At 37.8% G+C, this 20,078-nt stretch overlaps 1 protein-coding gene across 8 annotated transcripts in view; it reads left to right on the top strand.

The window, feature by feature from the left end:
- TTC27 (tetratricopeptide repeat domain 27) overlaps window positions 1-20,078 on the top strand; it is a 301,971-nt gene that overhangs the window by 70,087 nt on the left and 211,806 nt on the right. For all 8 annotated transcript variants that reach the window (XR_002824887.1, XM_004369571.1, XM_023736184.1 and 5 more), the window contains 2 exons: window positions 5,146-5,258; window positions 10,228-10,294. Coding sequence is in view for 7 of the 8 variants with exons in the window: in XM_004369571.1 (XP_004369628.1) it covers window positions 5,146-5,258; window positions 10,228-10,294 (180 nt within the window). In the remaining variant the exon portion in view is untranslated. The remainder of the gene's footprint in view (window positions 1-5,145; window positions 5,259-10,227; window positions 10,295-20,078) is intronic.

The raw sequence follows: 20,078 nt of genomic DNA, 5'->3' as shown, positions 1-20,078 counted from the left end.
GAACATTTAGGTAAGTAGGTATTACACGAGACCATTTGTAATTTCAAAAGGAGCTGAATAGGAACACAGAGAATCTTGAATGAACATCAAAACTATTTTGATCTCCTGTTGCTAACAATGACGGGTCTCAGGTCTTCTGAAGCTGAAAGGTTTCCATCACATTGTTACTGTCTGGCCTGAATGAGAGCCTGGGAATGTTACTATAGTCTTAGTTTCCTTGTTTGTTTTTCCTATATCATGCTTTTTTAGCGCATGTATAAAAGCACACTATAAATGTGTTATTAAGTATTAGATATTATTAAGCCAGGTTGATACAACCCTATATGGATATAAAAAGGTGAGATTTTTGGGAGACTGTAGAGCTGCACTGTCCAGTATGGTAGTCACCAGTCACATGTGGTTACTGGGCACTTGAAACGTGGCTAGTCCAAATTGAGATGTGCTGTAAGTGTAAAATACACACCAGATTTGTACAAAAAAAGAAGAAAATGTAGTATATCGATAATTTTTCTATTAATATATGTTAAAATAATTTTTTATGTATTAGGTTAAAAATATTAAAAATAATTTCATCTTATTTTTAAACCTCTTGTAATGTGGCTATTAAAAAAATTTAAATTACATGTGTAGCTCCATTTTTTAAAATTCTGAGGGGCCTATGGTGAAAATGGATGGCCACCAGGGTTTGCTGTAGCTCCTTTGATTGATGAGTAGTATTCGCTTAGTTAGTTCCTTTTTACTGATGAGTAGTATTTCATTGTATGTATGAACCACAATGTGTTTATCCATTTATCTGTTGGTGGACATTTGAGTTATTTTTAGTTTGTTTTTATTATAAATAAAGCTTTTTGGAACATTCATGTCTGAGTCTTTGTGTGAATATATGATTTTAATTCTCTTTGGCAAATACCTAGAAATGGAATGTCTGGATTGTGTGCTAAGTGTGTTTTTAACTTTATGAGAAACTACAAAACTGTATTCCAAAATTGTTGTACTATTTTACATTCCCACCATCAATGTATGACAGTGCTAGTTGCTCTACATCCTTGACAACACTTAGTACTGTCAATCTTTTTAATTTTTGCCACTCTAGGGTGTGTGTAGTAGTGTTATCTTCTTGTGGTTTTGCTGATTGATTTTTAAAAAAATCAACTTTATTGAGGTATAATTTACACACAGAAAAATGAACCCATTTTAATTGTACAGTTTGATGAGATGTATCAAAACACATACACCCAATTGTCGTCATAGTTAAAATATGAAACATTTCCATCACTTCAGAAAGTTGTGTCGTGCCCCTCTGCAGTTAATTCCCCACCCCTTTGGCCCTAAATGGAGCCCTGGTGGCATAGTGGTTAAAAACTCGGCTGCTAACCAAAAAGTTGGTGGTTCGAATCCACCAGCTACTCCTTGGAAACCCTATGGGGCCGTTGTACTCTGTCCTGTAGGGTTGCTATGAGTCAGAATGAACTCACCGCCAATGGGTTTGGTTTTTGGTTTGGGTTTGGGTCCCTAAATAGCCTTTGATCTGCTTTCTGTGGCTACAGATAGTTTGCCTTTTCTAGAATTTCATATGAATGAAATCATATAGCATGTACTCTTTCGTGTCTGGCTTCTTTTGTTCAGCATGATGTTTCTGAGATTTGAAGGCAGTCCCTGACTTAGGACATATTTGAGTTATGACGAACCATACTTATGACCATCAAGATTCTGCTGCTACCTGATAATGCCCCAGGACATCCTCCTCACATAGATGATCTAAATCAAGATGTGAAAGTGGTGTTATCTACCTCCCAGTATAACAGCTGTGATTCAGCCTATGGATCATGGTGCAGTTGTCACTTTCAAGGCATACTACCTACAGATTAGGTTTGCTCAGGCAATAGCTACAACAGATGGAGGTACGGTAACATTACTAGATTTCTGGAAGAATTATAGTGTTCTTCAGTGTATCTAGAACATTGCATCTTCCTGGAAGTTAAGGAAAAATGCATGCAGGGGATTTGGAAAGAATTGCTGAGTTATGTGCACACGCCAAAAACGTTTGGTTAGGATAATGTGACTGGAGAGATCAGTGGAAAAATTGTCCATATGGCAAGAATGCTGAATTTAGAACTTGATATTGCCGATGTGCAACAGGTCATAGATCACGAAGAAGGGGAATTAACAGATCAGGACTTAATGGATTTTCAAGGGGAAAGAAACGTTGAAGAAGAAAGAAATAATGAGGAAGAGGAAGGAGAGAAATTGTCAAAAAATTTTACAGTGAAAAGATTAGCTGAAGTTTTTTCTAAACTAAATCAGAAGTTTCAGTTGCCTGAAACATGGACCCAAACGCTGACCGCTTTGCTAAAGTTAATAGGCAGATTCAAGAAGCAGTGAGATGTTCTGCTAAGTAAGAGAAAAAGGAAAGGGCCATACCGACAGCTCTCACTAATTTTCTGACTAGAAATGCCATCCTCATCCCAGAGATAATCCACATGATCGAGAACCTTCCACAAGTGGGTTTATTACTGCAACTGACAAAATGCCAATGTTGTCCAACTCTTCATTGTTGGAGTACATTTTTATGATTTGTGTATTTGTTTATGGATGTATGTATTGAAATGTATGTAATGTTTCCAATCCCCAAAGACAAAGATCGGATTTATAAAGATACTGATAATAAACGGCAATAATAATGAAAACTAAAAACATAAAAAAGAGGTATTCAACTTACATCAGAACTGACTTATGCCAGAGTTGTTGTAATGGAACCCTGTTTTAAGTCGGGACTACCTGTATCTGTATGATTACATGTTTCAGTAGTTTGTTCCTTTTTATTACTGAATAGAATTCCATTAGATAAATATACCATAATTTGTTTATCTATTCATCTGTTGATGGACATTGGGATTGTTTCCAGTTTTGGGTTATTACATATAAAGTTGTTATGAACATTTATGTACATGTCTTTGTGTGGATGTATGTTTTCATTTTTCTTGGGTAACTACTTAGGAGTAGAATTGATGGATCATATGGTAAATGTTTAGTGTAGGAAACTGCCAAACTATTTTCTGAAGTGGTTATACCATTTTACATTTCCATCAGCAATGTATGAAATTTCCAGTTGCACCATATCCTTGTCAACACTTAGTATTGTCAGTCTTAAGTTTTAGCTATTCTAATATGTGTGTCCTGAGGAACGTTGGTGGTGCAGTGGTTAAAGCACTTGGCTGCTAACTGAAAGGGCAGCAGTTCAAACCACAAGCTGCTCCGTGGGAGAAAGATTTGGCAGTCTGCTTCTGTAAAGATTTACAGCCTTGGAAACCCTGTGGGGGCAGTTTTAGTCTATCCTACAGGGTTGCTATGAATCAGAATTGATTTGATAGCAATGGGTTTCGTTTTTTTGTTGGTAGTAGCTTATTCTAATTTTACTTAGTATTTCGCTGTTGACTACTGTTCTTGAGAATCTTTTCACGTGCTTATTGTCCATTTATATATCTTCTTGTATGAAGTATCTGTTCAAACCCTTTACCTATTTTTAAATTTTTTCTCTTCTTATTATTGAGTTGTAAAAGTTCTCCATATATTCTGAATGTAAGTCCTTTTTCAGATATGTGTACTGTGAATATATTCTCCTAGTCTGTAGCTTGCCTTTTCATTTTCTTAACAGTGTTTCCAACGAACAGAAATTATTAATTTTGACAAAGTCAAATTTGTCAAGTTTTTGTTTGATGGTTCATTTGGTGTGTGTGTGTTCTATTTAAGGAATCTTTACCTACCCCACAGTTGCAAAGATTTTCTCCTGTGATTTATTCTAGAAGTTTTTTTGTTTTAGCTTTTACATTATGGTCTGTGATAAATTTTGATTTAATTTTTATGTATAGATAGTATAAGAGTGGAGGTTCATTTTTTTCCAAGTTAATATCTAATTGTGTCAACATCATTTATTGAAAAGATGTTTTTTACCTGTTGAATCATTTAGGCACTTTTGTAGAAAAATCAGTCAACCATACATGTATGGGTCTAAAATTCTGGCAGCCTCTGAATGGTGCAAATGGTTAACACCTTTGTCTGCTAACTGAAAGGTTGGATGTTTGAGTCCACCCAGAGGCACCTCGGAAGAAAAGCCCAGTAATCTACTTTCAAAAAATCTGCCGTCGAAAGCCCTATGGAGCATAGTTCTGACACATATAGGATCACTGTGAGTCATTGTAGACTCAGGGCAACTGATGGTATAAAATTTTGAACTCTGTTCTCTTATGGTCATTTATATTGCTATTTTCATGCCAATCACACTGTCTTAGCTTCATAGTAATTGTTGAGATCAAGTACTCTGAGTCCTCAGATTTTTTCTACTTTTTCATATTGTTTTGATTATTCTAGACCATATAAATTAAATGAATTAATTTAATATAAATTTTAGGATCAGCTTGTTAACTTGGTATTTCTGCCATTACTAACAAATTACTTGTAACGTATTTCACAATTGATCTGTCTATATTGTCGAGACACAGATTTGGAGAGTTGCTGATTAGTTAATTCTAGATTAGAGGCAGAGTAGAAAGATCTGGCTTTGAATTCTGATGCTGCCACATACTTTCAGTGTGGCCTCAGGTCAACTTCGTCAAGTCTCTGATTCTTAGTTTCCTCATCTATAAATGGGGTAGAAATGCTTATTGCCAGTGATTATTTTAAGGATGAATTGATACAGTGGCTGCAACAATGGGCTCAGGCATAACAACAATTGTGAGGATGGCGCAGGACTGGGCAATATTTCGTTCTGTTGTACGTAGGGTTGCTATGAGTCGGAACTGACTAGACGGTACCTAACAACAACATTGTGAGGATGAATAAGAAAATGTATGCAAAATTCTCAGCAGAGGGGCTTTTTGCATATTAGACTCAGTCAATGATAGTTGTTACTCTCTATTATTGTTATTATAAGTACATTTCTGAAGTACAGATACCACATCCTCCATTTCTACACAGTAAATTGTCCCCTCATATGTGTTTTTATCGGATTACCTTATGTGGACATTGTATCTTAAGCAAAAAGTTAAGTTATTCTTCCCTAGCCATCTATCCATCTATTATTTACTGCTCTGTTGAATGTATCACGTTTAATTTTTGGTCCAAATATTTTCTTTTGTGTTCCATCAGAATTTTGAGCTCAATGATGATACTGTTCTGAATGAGATACAGTTAGCAGACTGTGAACAGTTTCAGATGCCTGACCTATGTGCTGAAGAGCTTGCTGTTATCCTTGGAGTTTGGTAAGTTAATGACTTATTTGGCTATTTTGAACACCTTGCATGTTTGTTTTCTAATGTTTGGAGGAAATCTTTACTCAGCGAGGTCTCAAGAACACTGGATGTATACAGGAATCTTGGAATGCTTTTGAAGAGTGAGGCGGAATAGTTGGGCAGTAATTAAAGGATCAGAGAGTAGAAATCTTCTATGAGTTGGTGTATTCATCTTTCTCTTATAAAATATTAAAGGTAAATGAGAATGACTATTTTGACTTTTGAGGATATATATATTTCAAAGGACAAAATTACTTTTTAATACTATTAAACCTTATGTGTATTGGAAATAGTTTTTCTTTTTGTTTTCTAGTTTGAAACAATTTTAAACTAGAAAAAGTTGCAAGGATGGTGCAAAGAACTTTAGTGAATAAGTTTCTAACATGGTACCCTGTAACCCCTGAATAATTTAGTATTCATTTCCAGCAAATCAGGGTATCTTCATACATAGCCACAATATAGCTATCAAGATCAGAAAATTAGCATTCATGCTTTACTATCATTTAAATCTCAGACCCCATTCAAGTTTCCCGAGTTGTCCCAATAGTCTTCTTTATAGAAAAAGGATCTTGGTCAGAACATTTGTGTTAGGTTTAATTAGCACATCTCATTAGTCTCTGCCAATCTGGAATAGTTCCTCATTTTTGCTTGACTTTCATGATCTTGACACTTACAAGCCAGTTATTTTGAAGACTGTCCCTCAATTTGAGTTTGTCTGATGTTTCCTTAGGATTAGATTTGGTTAAGCATCTTTATGATTTGGTTATACATCTTTAGCAGGGATATCAAGAGAGGTAAAGCTTTATGGTTCTCATTGTGTCCTAGCAGGTGAAGTGCAGTTTTGATTTGTGCACTACTGGTGATGTTTACTTTGATCACTTGATTAAAGTGGTATTTGCTAGATTTTTCCACGATAAAGTTTTTATTCCCCTATGTAATTAGTATTTTGTAGGAAGGTACTTGTAGACTATGTAAATAACCCATTCCCCATCAAATTTTGAATTTATTCATTTACTTATTTATATTAGTAAGGACTAATGAATTCCTGTTTTATTCAGTGGAATATAATCTGTTCTTATCGTTATTTATTTTGATGCTCAAATTGTCCAAGATTAGTTTTGTGGAAGCCCCTTCAAGATATTTTCTGTGTCTTTTTGACATGTTCCATTATTCTTTTAGATGTTGTGGGCTGCCCCAGCACTAGAATCAGCCATTTCCTCCCAGGAGTCTTGACTGATTTTAGTAGAGGAACATATTTAAAACCTAAGATTTAGGCACTGAGTGTGCTCGTTGCTATTGGGAGCCATTGCTTCTAAACCCTTTCAGCCAACAGAGCTAAGAAATGTCTATACATATACACACATATTTGTCTATATTTATTTCTATTTACACACGGTTGCCTACTTTATGCAGTTCTGCTTTTGGACTGAATTGTTCAAGAAGAGAAGAAAGGAAGTGAAAGAATGGTAGAAATATTATTGAGCTGGGATCTTCTGAGTACTACTTTCCAGTACTTTGTTTTTCCTCCCTCCTCTCCTTTATCCACCCTTTCATTCTTCTCCTCTTCTCTGCCCTTCTCTTCTTTCTTTCCCTTTTGGAAAGATGTTTTGACAGAGTAAAACCTGTGCCACTGTTGGCTCAGGGACAGTGAATATTCAGAACCTTGAATAATTAATGCTGATGTTTGTTTTCCTTGTGTTGTAAGACCAGGGCTTCGAAGTGGTTCGGTCATGGCTAATGAAGCAAAATAGGAACAAACCCAAAGTTTTACTATTTGGCAGATTTGGCCCGGTACCCGGAGTGGGAAAAATTACGTGTTGAAGCCTTGGAGTTGGAGACTCGGAAAAGGTGTAGTGAGCCCTCTAAGGAGCCTGATGCATTAGACTGCGTTATTGGCAGGACTGTAGGAGAGTGATTCACCTTCAGAGTGGCATGGTCAGCTGCCATCTTTGAGTGGGGCGCCACCATCTTTCAGCAGAATGATTGAACGTTATCATTAATATCACATACAAATAAAATTTTGCTGAAGATAATTAAAAATGGTTGCATTAGTACATGGACGAGGAACTGCCAGAAATTCAGCCAGATTCAGAAGACGATGTGGAATGAAGGATAACATTGCTGATGTCAGATGGATCCTGGCTGAAAGCAGAGACTACCAGAAAGATATTTACCTGTGTTTTATTGACTATGTAAAGGCATTCAACTGTGTGGATCATAATAAATTACGGATAAAATTGCGAAGAATGGGAATTCCAGAGCACTTAATTGTGTTCATGAGGAACCTGTACATAGACCAAGAGGCATTCGTTCAGATAGAACAAGGTGATACCGTGTGGTTTAAAATCAGGAAAGGTGTGTGTCAGAGTTGTAGCCTCTCATCATACTTACTCAGTCTGTATGCTGAGCAGATAATCTGAGAAGCTGGACTATATGAAGAAGAACACAGCATCAGGATTGGAGGAAGACTCATTAACAACCTGCAGTGTGCAGATTATACAACCTTGGTTGCTGAAAGCGAAGAGGACTAGAAACACTTACTGATGAAGATCAAAGACTACAGCCTTCAGTGTGGATTACACCTCAACATAAAGAAAACAAAAATCCTCATAACTGGACCAATAAGCAACATCATGATAAAAGGAGAAAAGATTGAATTTGTTGAGGATTTCGTTTTACTTGTATCCACAATCATTGCCCATAGCATCAGCAGTTACGAAATCAAATGAGATATTATATTGGGCAAATCTGCTGCAGAAGACCTCTTTAAGGTATTAAAAAGCAAAGATGTCACCTTGAGGAGTAAGGTGTGCCTGACCCAAGCCATGTGATATATTTACTGGCCTCATATGCATGCAAAAACTGGGCAATGAATAAGGAAGACTGAAGAAGAACTGATGTCTTTGAATTACGGTGTTGGCGAAGAATATTGAATATTCCATGGACTGCCAGAAGAATGAACAGGACTGTCTTGGAAGAAGTACAGTCAGAATGCTCTTAGAAGCGAGAATGGTGAGACATCATCTCATATACTTTGGATGTGTTATCAGGAGGGACCAGTCCCTGGAGAAGGACTTCGTGCTTGGGTCAGTGGAAGAGAGGAAGACTCTTAACAAGATGGAGTGACGTAGTGGTTGCAACGATGGGCTCAAGCATAGCAGTGATTATGAGGATGGTGGAGGACTGGGCAGTGTTCCATTCTGTTGTACGTAGGGTCTCTATGAGTTGGAACCGACTTGCTGGCACCTAACAACAGCAGCAACAAAATCTATAAACAAAATAATTTACATTTTTTATGTATTTATGTTTACATCCACTCTTAACTTATCAACATGGTTAGGTTCCAAAGACCAGGTATTTATGTGAAAATAGATGTTATACGAAAATGGAGGATGACCACATCAGATCTCAAAATGGAGGCTGACTATATTACATAACTGTCAAATCACATCATTATGTAACTGCCAAACCACTGAGAATCATGTCCCAGCCAAGGTGACACATAACCATTACAGCTGGCATTACTCTCTCCTTGCACCTTAGCGTTCATTACTGCCAGATGTACATTGTTAATGTGCAAAATAGTTGGGTAGTAGATTTTTTACTATTGTTATAAATGTGAAATGTTGGATAACTAGATAGTTGATAAGTGAGGAGTAGGTGTATACATATATATATTATAAAATGTAATAATATAGCAAACACTAGCGAACCTGCTACCCAATTTTAAGAACTAGAAGATTAGAAATACCATTGATATAATCTGTATGCTTCTTCCTTATCTCATCCTCCAGCCTCTCCTCGGAAAGTAGCCACTACCCTGAATTTTGTGTTTATCATTTTCTTGTCCATAAAAAATATGTTGAAATCTATATATACCTAGTTAATTATATTTTATATACCTACAAATAAATTACTTCATTTTGCTTGTTTTGAGCTTTATAAAAGCTTATTACTGCTTTATTTTTATATACCTCTAAATAAACTGCTTCATTTTGCTTATTTTTGAGCTTTATAAAAGTGGCATCTTACTCTATGCAGTTTTCTGTAATTTGTTTTTGTTTGCATCAATATTTTGTTGCTGTGATTGATTCATGTTGTTACATGTAGCTGAAATTTACTTTGCAATACAGCATTCCTTTTGATGAATATATCGCAACTTATTAAATCTCCTTTTGGACATTTGGATTGTTTCCAGATTTTTGCTGTTATGCACAATATTTCTGTATCTTTTCCCTGGTGCACACATTCAAGAATTCTCCAGCCACTATAACTAGGAGTGGAATTGCTGAGTCAAGGATACGTGAATGTTCACGTTCATGCCAAACTATTTTCCAAAATGATTCTGCCAAATTATTCTTGGATCAGCAGGTTCTAATTCCTGTTCTTCTATCTCTTTGACATCTTAATATTTTCCTGTCTAATAGGTATAATCCTTGTGGTGCAGTGGTTAAGTGTTTGGGCTGCTAACCAAAATGTCGGCAGTTCAAATCCACCAGCAGTTCCTTAGAAACTCTATGTTGCAGTTTTTCTCTGTTCTGTAGGGTCGCAATGAGTTGGAATCGTCTTGATGGCAGTGGGTTTTGGGTTTTAGTAGGCATAGTAATGTTTTGATTTTATGGCATGTGTTTAGTAAATAGGAGTTGGTGCCATACTAATTCTTTTCACTTTCTTTGTGTGGAATGGTAAAGATTGGTTTCTTTTTTTTCACTAGCAATTTAAATTATGTTGCTATTTAGTATACCAACCATATTTTCTTTGTCAGCATTAATTTTTATACTTATCTTTGGCAGACTCATCTATATTTGTATGTAATGTAATAATGTAATAATATTAAAATATGTACTTGCAAATATAACAGATCTCTGATTTTTAAAACTTAGATTTCATTAGTTAAAACACGGATTTTGAATTAATTTACTTTTTTTTTTTTTTAAAGCACAAATTTACAAAAGAACAATCCAGTTCATAAGTTAACTGAAGTGGAGCTGCTGGCGTTTACATCAGTGAGTAATGTCTTTCTTCTTTCAATTCCATTTTTTTCCCTTGTAAGTTATTTTGCCTCTGTTATGTTCTTGCCTCGGATTGCTCATGTTGAAACATTGCCACCTAAGTCAGTTAAGGGAAAAAAAACCTCGTCATTTTAGATTCCAAGCTGTACACATCTTGCTGCTGATTTAAACATAATCATTTTTCTTTGCACTTGCTTCAACTTGAGGGCAGTCACCAAATATTTCTTGTTCATTGTTTTATCCTGGGGCCTAGTCCAGCCAGTATCTAGGTGCTCTGTAAGTGTTTGTTGAATGAATAAATAAAAAGTGACAAAGTCAGAGTTTGAATCTTCAGTTGATAGCCACTATAGTATGCAACCTCATATGCTCAAAACTCAGGGTGATGCCTACAAGAATGTGATAGGGAAATGGACATCAGAAAACTAGGAGCAGAAGCTGGATTGCATGCGTTATAGAGTAGAGGCTGAGGAAGGGGGGGTGTCAGGAGCATGGAGGTGCTTGTCATCATTCAGTGATATAGAGCTGTCAAGAGAAATGTGGACAAAGAAAAAGCTGTTGGATTTGACAATTGGGAGTACATTGCTTAGTTGTAGGACAATTTCAGTGGAATGTCTGGATAGTTAGCAAATTACAGAGAATTAAGGAGAAAATGGGGGTAAGAAAATAAATTTGATAAAGAGCGTATTGGAGAAGAAAGATAGTGAAAAGAAGAAATAGAGTAATAGCTGAGGATATAAGATCAAAGGAGGGTTTTCAAGAAGGGAAAATCACAGAGGATAAGTCACAGGGGTCAGCTGTTATCTTTAGCTTTATGAGTAAAAAGAAGATATACACTTTCTTTAATGAACACAAATTGTTTTAAGATATATCACTTTTCAAAGGCATGTTTGTTATCATGGTTAAGAATCAAGTTAGAATTTTGATGTTTTCTTCCTTTGTTATTTCAAAGGTTAAGGCAAAAGAAAGTACTTTTTTCTGATGGAAAGAAAAGCTAGTTCCTTTGTATTGTAATATAAATTTTGAAAATTACTGTGTTCTGTATACCCTCATGTAACTGGCTACATATTAGCCTCTTGAGCCCTCTGGGCACCTGTTTTATTTTCCACTTCAGTATTCTTAGGGATCTTTGGTGTTTATCATTGTATTATGTATGTTTTAGGTAACGGTGGAAATGTCTGTATTTATTCATTACATATGCCATTAGGAATTTGACAAGTAAATGTGTTAGAAATTTGTAAAAAAGTATTTCAAACAAGTTTAAGAATGGCGTGGGGGCGGTGTCTGACCTCCTCTAATGCCACACGGAGGGAGGAGAATCAAGATCAACAACCCAAGGCCGATTCCTATAAGGTGGAGGTCAGACATACTTCCTCTCTCTGGCCTTTTTACCAATTCTGACACTAGCCGTCCCTCCTACAACACTCTCTACTTCTCTGGTGGGTTCACTAATTCATTGCAGCGGCCACACAGAAGTCACAGACAATACTCAGGATTATGGGGTTTATTAGAGAAGTAACAGGTTACAATTCAGGATCAGAAATGGTTCAGGATACAGTTCTTCAATCAGGAAAACCTCTTCTCAGCTGTGCCTGTGGTCAGACCTCTTTCTGGCCCTCAGCTTCTTGGCCCCTTCTTGGCCCCTTGGGCCTCTTGGGCTGGCCCAGCCTCTGCCCTGCTCATGTATTATAAAGCTCTTTAGCTTTACCAATAAATGCCCAGAGGCACCCCATCCTGCCGGGAACTTCCTGCCAAAAGACACTCAGCTCTCTCGCTCCGTGAGTCGTGGTTTGGAGAGCTTAGCTCTGCCAAGTGCCCGGAGTCACCCCACTCTGCTAGCAGACCTGCCCAAAGGCACTCAGCTTTCTTGCTTTGTGGGCTGGGAAGCCCACTGTGACGTCTCCTGCCAGTCTCCTGGTTCTTTTGCCTCTGCTACTGTTGTTTCTCTGCTGCTACTTCTTGCTATCTCTCGTCATCTCTGGTGTTACGGCTCTTACAGCTCTCTCTGTCTGTCTCCTGGATCTAGGATATTTTCAGCTCAGGGATCCTAGGTACAGAGGATGCGCTCCATTCCTAGGCCTTCTTTCTTGGTGGAGGTGAAGTACCCCGTTTCCACCTCTGGGATGGCTCATTTTAAGCCTAGCGCAATGGCAAAACTGACCAATTCCCTTGTTAGGGTTCCATACACCTTATTTGCATGGTTCCACCTCCACAAGGGTGCCAGGTACCTTATATGCGTTATTAGCAAGCTATCTAATCCCCGTGGTGGGCCACAGCACCATATTTGCATAGTTCCACCCAATCATTTGGTTATAGTTACAAGACTATGGGGAGAAGGTCCATATAAAAGCCATCAATCATACCAAAAGAATATTACAAGTTATTTTATAAAGTATATTATATACCTTCACATTCATTCAGCTAGTATCTATTCAGTAATTATCGTTTATCAAGCATTGTGCCTTTCATTGAGAATACAGCAGTAAACAACACCAGTTTGCATCCGTGCGGGGGAAATATACAGAAGACAGAAGTAGCTTTTTCATAGAAGTGCTAAGGAGAAATACAAAGCAGGATAAGGGAACAAGAATGGATGGGTACAGCTGTTTTAGACAAGGTGGTTGGCGAAGATCTCAGTGGAAGGTGACATTTGAACACAGATCTGAATGAAGTGAGGGCACAGGAGAAGAATCCGGAGTGTCTGGAATGACTAGATGATGAAGGATGACCTCGAAGATTTGGATTTCTTGTGATGACTGAGGGAAACTGCGATGCAAGATATGATAGGAAATAGTCCTGCTGGGAGGAATTATGCGGAGGATGGGGTTAACGTCTTCTTGGGGTTAGTCTCATAAACAGTTATTGTGGCATGTGTATTACCTACGATTACCCTGAAAAGATATTAAAATACTCTATTTGCATTCAAACATTTAATTTTTTTAGAATTTCTTGTGCATGGGATATTTTTCTTTCCTCTCTGCCCTTTTTTCTTTCGTTAACCTCTTCTTGTTCCTCTATACTGTGAGGTACTTCTGAAGCAGTTAACTCTGGTAACTTCTGACGATAATTAACCCATCACTCCTAGCTTGCAATGAAGGTCATAAATTCAAGTTTCATGCCTTCCCCCAAGGGCTTTGTGATATATAATTTTTCTGCTCTTTTACTCTAGCTCTCTTCCAAATCAGAACTGGCCTGAGAACTGATCTCTTTTTGGAGGATAGTAGTTTGATTACAGTGATTGACATTGCCAGGCCCAACTCTTCTAAAGAGATGAGTTTGCTAATCCCAAGTAAATCTTTAACTGGTAAGAAGTATCACTAAGAAACCTGTGAGTGAGGAAGTTTTTTAGGAGCTCCATGCATTTCTCTCCTCCCTCCCCTTTTTAATCCCAAATAAAGCACACAGAATACACCAGAAAAACCCGTATCAGCCTTGTCAACTCTTACCTTCCTTTCACTTATCAGTCTTTCCTCTTATCTCTTTATGCATGAGACTGAAGCTGGTAATAAGATGAATTAGAACTGATCTCTGGTTTTCATTGGTGAAAGAAACTTTATATCCTGTGTCACTCTGATTGAGTACATATTTGAGGCAAGAAGCATCCACCTTTCGGTACTAGTCCACTTCTGAATTGTTCTATAAGAGTTGTCTGCACTTGGCATGGCTCATGTTTTGGCTAATATTATAATTATTTATGTATATATCTTATCTTCCCCAGAGGACTGTAAACTCCCAGTTTTAGGGACTGGATTCTGTTCTGTTCTGGGTCCTGAATAAGGCCTGCTACAGTGCTTCAATGCTTCATTCATAGTGTTGTTAAATAAATGTATTTAGAGAAAAAGAATGAATGAAATATATCAAAGTGTGGAATAGGACTTACTTCTGCCCTGCATCTTGGTGCTGCATTGCTCCCCTTAGTTCCAGAATTTAGGTAGTGCTAGACGGTGGGAAGGATAACCACTTGTCTCATCTTCCTCTTTTGTAAAATTGAAGAGCTAGTGATCTGCCCCACCCCCAGCACCGAAGACTTGTTTTGAGGATCAAACTGCGGAATGTGTATGAAAGTACTTCAGAGTAGGTGGAGGCCAGTGCACCCAGACTTTCAGTGATGAATTGGGCCATCTGGTCACTGGTTTGTAGGAGAGGATTCCTATTTTCCAAGCAGGATACGACCTGTTTGGAATTGACTGTAGATGTGGGAGAGAAGGAAGCAGTGAGGAAAAAAACAGCATGCCCTTTCTTGCAGGGCATTAACTTCCCAACTCTGGCAACAGCATGTTGGCCTGGAACTGGCATAGAATGGGGTGGTGAACTATTGAGGCTATAAGGTGTCTTCTTCTGCAGATAAAAGAGCAAGTATATGTGTAGAAATCTTAATAATCCTTCCAGATTCTAAGCACTTGGAGGGATAGGAACTACAATTAGTGGGCATTCAGTAAATATGTATTGAATAAATGAATGATCCTGAATTTTGTTCAGTTTTAGTTAGCTGTCCTGAGTTTTACTAAAGTGATGGTGAAATATCTCTCTTTTTTGGAAGCATTTTTTTTGCTAATGTTTTCATGTTGGTGCAGCATGTTGAAATACAAGTGAGATATATTGGAAAATGTTTCAATTCAGCAATGTCACAAGCTTGTCCTAATAGGAATACTTTACTTTTTTAAGGTTGTCATTATGTCATGCTGTTCCATTATATCTATATGTTTCAGGAACACTGAGTGATTCATAGTAAAAATAACCCATATTGTTTTAGGGGGCCATTTAGGTTAAATTGGCTTTATAATTTAAAATTAGCTATGTTATCTAAGTTGTTTCTTTTCACATGAGCCAAATTAGTGACATTCACTAATGTTTTTAATTTCCTTTCATTGTTGAAAATGGGAACAGTTTAGTTAATTTATATAGGTGTTTCAGTTTTTATTGGCAAAAGTTTTGCTTAAGTGTGAATTGATACTGGCAGCTTGCCTTCTCAGGGTCTGCTTGAAGCTCCAAAGTGTCTGTAAGTGAAAAAAGACCTTTGAGAGTTGTACATCATATTGTATATATTTTTTTCTTTGTGCTATTAACTTTAGGTCCTTGGGTGGCACAAGTGGTTTGTAATTGGCTGCTAACCTAAAAGTTGGAGGTATGAACACCCAACGGCTCAGCAGAAGAAAGACCTGGTAAACTGCTTCCGTAATGATTACAGTCAAGAAGACCCAATGGAGCAGTTCTACTGTTTAACACTTTGGGTTGCCATGAGTCGAAATTGACTTGACGGCAACTGATTTAGTTTTGTTTTTTTGTTCACTTTAAAGCTATTTAATAAGTACTTATCTGTGCCCATAAGATAGTTAGAAAATGATCACCTACATTTTTTGGGGATAATACTCATTTCTTAATTTTATTTATTTATTTTTTAAATTTGGCTATGTCTGAGCAGGCAGGCTGTGTGTTCTTTGTTGTTTGCTTGTCTGTGGGCAGGATACTTTTCGCCTTCTTCTCCAATTGGCAGGGTCAGTTGCTCAGATATGGTATAGCAGGGCAGGTCTAGCTGAAGAAGAGTTGCTAGGATGGGTTGTTTGTGGTACTTACTACGGCCACCAGGGTGGTCGTAATCAGTGCAGGGCAGATTCCGGTAGGCCGTGCCTGTGCTGCTTGGTAGTGTGATGTTAAGCACACAGTGCAGGTAGGCAGGATGAAGCGGGGAGATTGTTATGTATGGAGCTAAGATGCGTATGAGAGAGAGGAGAGAGGAACAGGAGCCAAAAACATACAAACAAACAAAAAAGAGTGCTAGGACAGCTTGCCATTGGGGTGAAGAGATGAGAGACTATGAAATGGAAAAAGACAAGAAGGGGAAGAAGAAGAGGGAAAAGAATGAATAAATAAAAATTTGAAAGAAAAAAGAACAGCAAAGCTCCCAGGGATCCCACCGGTGCAGCTACGAGGTCTGGGAAAGTTGTTCCCAGGTGTTGAAGTACAGCCTGGCTAGAATGCGTAGAGGTATTCAGTGCCAGGTATTCAGGGGACAGGAAGAGAAGGAAGGTATAGAGAGACAAGAAACTGAGTAATGAAGAAAGAGAAAAAGGAAAAAAGAGGGAAAAGAAAACAAAACAAATAGGAAAAAAAAGAACAAGAAAAGCCTCCCAAAAAACAGGAAAAAAAAGAACCACGAGAAAAGAAATATCCTCAGGGATCCCTCTGCTCATCTGCGCAAGCTGAGGGGGTAGGTCCGAAGCTGCATAGCACTGCGCAGCCAGAAGGGGCTCCCAACTCGTGAAAAGAAAAAGAAAACAATTCAAAACAAGCAAACAAAAGCCCCAGGATCCCACCAGCATGGCAGTTCCACACTCGAATGGAGCTCTGCAGCCCCTTAGGAAGAAGCAAATATGGTGCCTGGAGCCAGGTATTTGAGTGAAAGGAGGGGGAGGTGGTGAGAGGTAAGGAAGAAATCAAAAGAAGTGGTAAAAAGCAACACTGGCAGCCAACAAATGGCACTCAGGGTGTCAGCCAGTGTGGGTGGGTGGAATCCAAGCAGCTGGTGCTTCCTGGTCAAGAGACTATGGCTGCCGGAAGCAGAGGAGGCCAAGAGGAGGTGAAGAAGGGTGGAGGGTGGGAAAGCGTATATCGCTGTTTACTGGTTATTCTGTCTCCTGCTGGAAGCTCCATGAAGCTGCTATCTCGTACCCCTTGTTCGCTGGTCTGCAATAGGAGTCCAAGATGGCGCATCCGCGCTGCATTAGCTGATAGGGGACCTCTGCATGAATCTTTCCTCGCTCTCTGTTCTCTGTCGGTTTCTCACCCCATCTGGTGCTTGGCTGAGTTCTTTATCTCTTCATTTGATGTTTTAGGGTTTCAAGATTGCTGTTTTCTCTGTTTGGCTTAGTTTTTTGGATCTTTGCTGTGGAGGGACGGCATGGTGCTTCTGCCTAGAGCACCATGTTGCCGGAAGTCCTCCTAATTTTATTTTTTTAAGATAGCCCATATAACTTAGAGAATTAATAGTGGTAGTTCGGATAGTTTGTTAGTATTACATGATGACAATATGTCCTGTATTAAGCAGGATAGCCCAGAATTTTTATTTTCTCTCTGGTATTGGTTTAGCTATTATATAGCAGGGGCATAAAATATTTGTTAAATGAAGTTGAATTGAGTTACTTGTATGTATCTTATTTCAGGAGTGACATAGAAAGAATGGGTGATAGGACTTGTGTGATCTTACCAAGGTATCTTTTTTGCCATCTACACTGGTAACTGCTGAACTTGTATCTCCAAAGTTGACCATGGCTTAAGGTTAGTGCTTATTTGTGAGTTTCACTTCAGCCATGTTGAAGTAACTGGTACTGGACTTGCCCTCCCTGTGTAAACAACTACAAAACTCGACAAAATCTTTGAAACAACAATGTATAAAAAGGATAATTAGACATCATTAAATAGAGCTTATCATAGGAATGAAAAGTTGGTTTAATATTTACAAAACAACACAATTTACCTTATTTGTAAAGGAGAAAAACCAAAGGACCATCTCAATAGAAGCAGAAAAAGCTTTTGTCAAAATCCAATGTTCTTTCATTATGAAAACTCTTGGTAAACCAGAAATAAAAGAGAACGCCCTCATCCTGATAAAGGAAAGCTGTGAAAGATCTACAGCTAAAAATCATTGATGACAAACAATCTTTTCCCCCTAAAGTGGGGACCAAGGCAAGAATGTCTCCTTTCTTTACTTCTGTTCTCCATTGTGCTGGAAATCTAACATAGTATAATGATATAAGAAGAAAATATAAAACGTATGCAGATTGGAAAGGAAAAAGTAAAACTATTAGATAATATGATTGTATGCATAGAAATCCCTAAAGGATGTACAAAAACGCCACTAGCACCAATAAGCAAGGTCTCAAAATGCAAGGGCAATATGAAAAAGAAAGTTGTATTTTTACGTACTAACCAAAAAAACCCAAACCCATTGCCGTGGAGTTGATTCTGACTCATAGCGACCCTGTAGGACAGAGTAGAACTGCCCCATAGGGTTTCCAAGGCTGTAATCTTTATGGAAGCAGACTGCCACATCTTTCTCCTGCAGAGCAGCTGGTGGGTTCGAACCATCAACCTTTCAGTTAGCAGCCAAGCACTTAATCACTATACCACCAAGGCTCCTTTTTTTATGTAGTAGTAACGGATAATTGGGAAAGAAAATTTTAAATAATTTATAATAACATTAAAAAATTAAATATTTAGTGATAATTTAACCAAAGTGTAAGACCTATACACTGAAATCTACAAACAATGCTAAGAGAAATTAAAGAAGACCTAAATAAATGGAGTTACCATGTTCATGGATTAGAAAGCTCCATATTGTTGAATTGACACTTCTCTCAAAATTGATCTCCAAATTCAATACAGTAGCAATCATAATCCCAGTAGGCTCTTTTTTTTGGTAGAAATTGACAAGCTAAAATTTATTTGGTAGACTTCTGCTTCTGTTATGGCCAAGTAAGCTCCGAAAAAAATTGTAAACTATGGTCAAATACAAAGTACACAAAATAAAACAAAAACATAAACAACAGCAACAACAACAAAAAAACTGCCTGACAACATGGGAGAATGACCAGAGTCAGGAGGATTCTGGAATTCTGGAGATGATTTTTTTGCTTAGAAGAAGGGAATGACATTGAGTAATTTTATTGTTTTCATTGTTTCTACCCTGTGGCTAGATCTCAGTGTGTTACATGCAGGGCAGCTAAAACTCTGATGGCAATTCCAGTTTTTCTGGCACAAGAATTAGGAGACAAAGTTTGGGTTTACCATGTCTCTTAGTTATCTAGTACTGCTGTAACAGAAATACCGCAAGTGGATGGTGTTAGCAAAGAGAAACTTATTCTCTCACAGTCTAGGAGGCTAGAAGTCCAAATTCAGGGCACTGGCTCTAGGGGAAGGCTTTCTCTCTCTGTTCTGGGAGAAAGTCCTTGTCATCAATCTTCCCCTGGTCTAGGAGCTTCTCAGTGTAGGGACCCCGAGTCCAAAGGATGTGCTGTTCTCCCGGCACTTCTTTCTTGGTGGTATGAGGTCCCTCTGTCTCTCTGCTCACTTCTCTTTTTTATATCTCGAAAGAGATTGACTCAAGATACTACCTAATCTTGTAGACTGAGTCCTGCTTCATTAACATAACTGTCTCTAATCCTGCCTTTTAACATCAGAGAAACAAGATTTTCAACACATAGGAAAATCACATCAGATGACAAAATGGTGGACACAATACTGGGAATCATGGCCTAGCCGAGTTGACACATTTTTTGGGGGACACAATTCTGCTGGTATGTGAGGGGAGCATCTCATAAAGGAGAGATTCACAGATGAGGGTTCTCAAATTCTGTGTATAAACTTTATCTTGCTCTTGAGCCATACACGTGTGGGGGCATACTCCAAACAGCTCAGTGAATGATAAAATAATTCAACTGAGATTTGAGCAGTTAGTTGCTAATAGACTGAGTGTACAGTTTTAGTCCAACTGAATTGTGAGTTAAAGTAAAAAAGCCCAATACATTGCAGCAATGTAACTATGTCCACAGTCTTAAAAATATAAGATTCATAACTTGTAGGATACCATCCAAAATTGATCAGCAAGTGAAGAACAAAGAAAGTATGAAATATTCACAAGAGAAAAGACAGTCAGTGCCTGACTCCAAGATGACCTAGATGATGGCATTAGTAGACAAAGATTTTTTTAAAAGCTACTATAACTATACTTCTTTTTAAAAATTAATTAATTAATTAATTAATTAATTATTTTTATTTTTATTTT

This window comes from Trichechus manatus, unplaced genomic scaffold (genome assembly GCF_000243295.1).
Source record: "Trichechus manatus latirostris isolate Lorelei unplaced genomic scaffold, TriManLat1.0 scaffold00005, whole genome shotgun sequence".
Classification (NCBI taxonomy): domain Eukaryota; kingdom Metazoa; phylum Chordata; class Mammalia; order Sirenia; family Trichechidae; genus Trichechus; species Trichechus manatus.
This window is presented reverse-complemented; position numbering and strand designations above follow the sequence as displayed.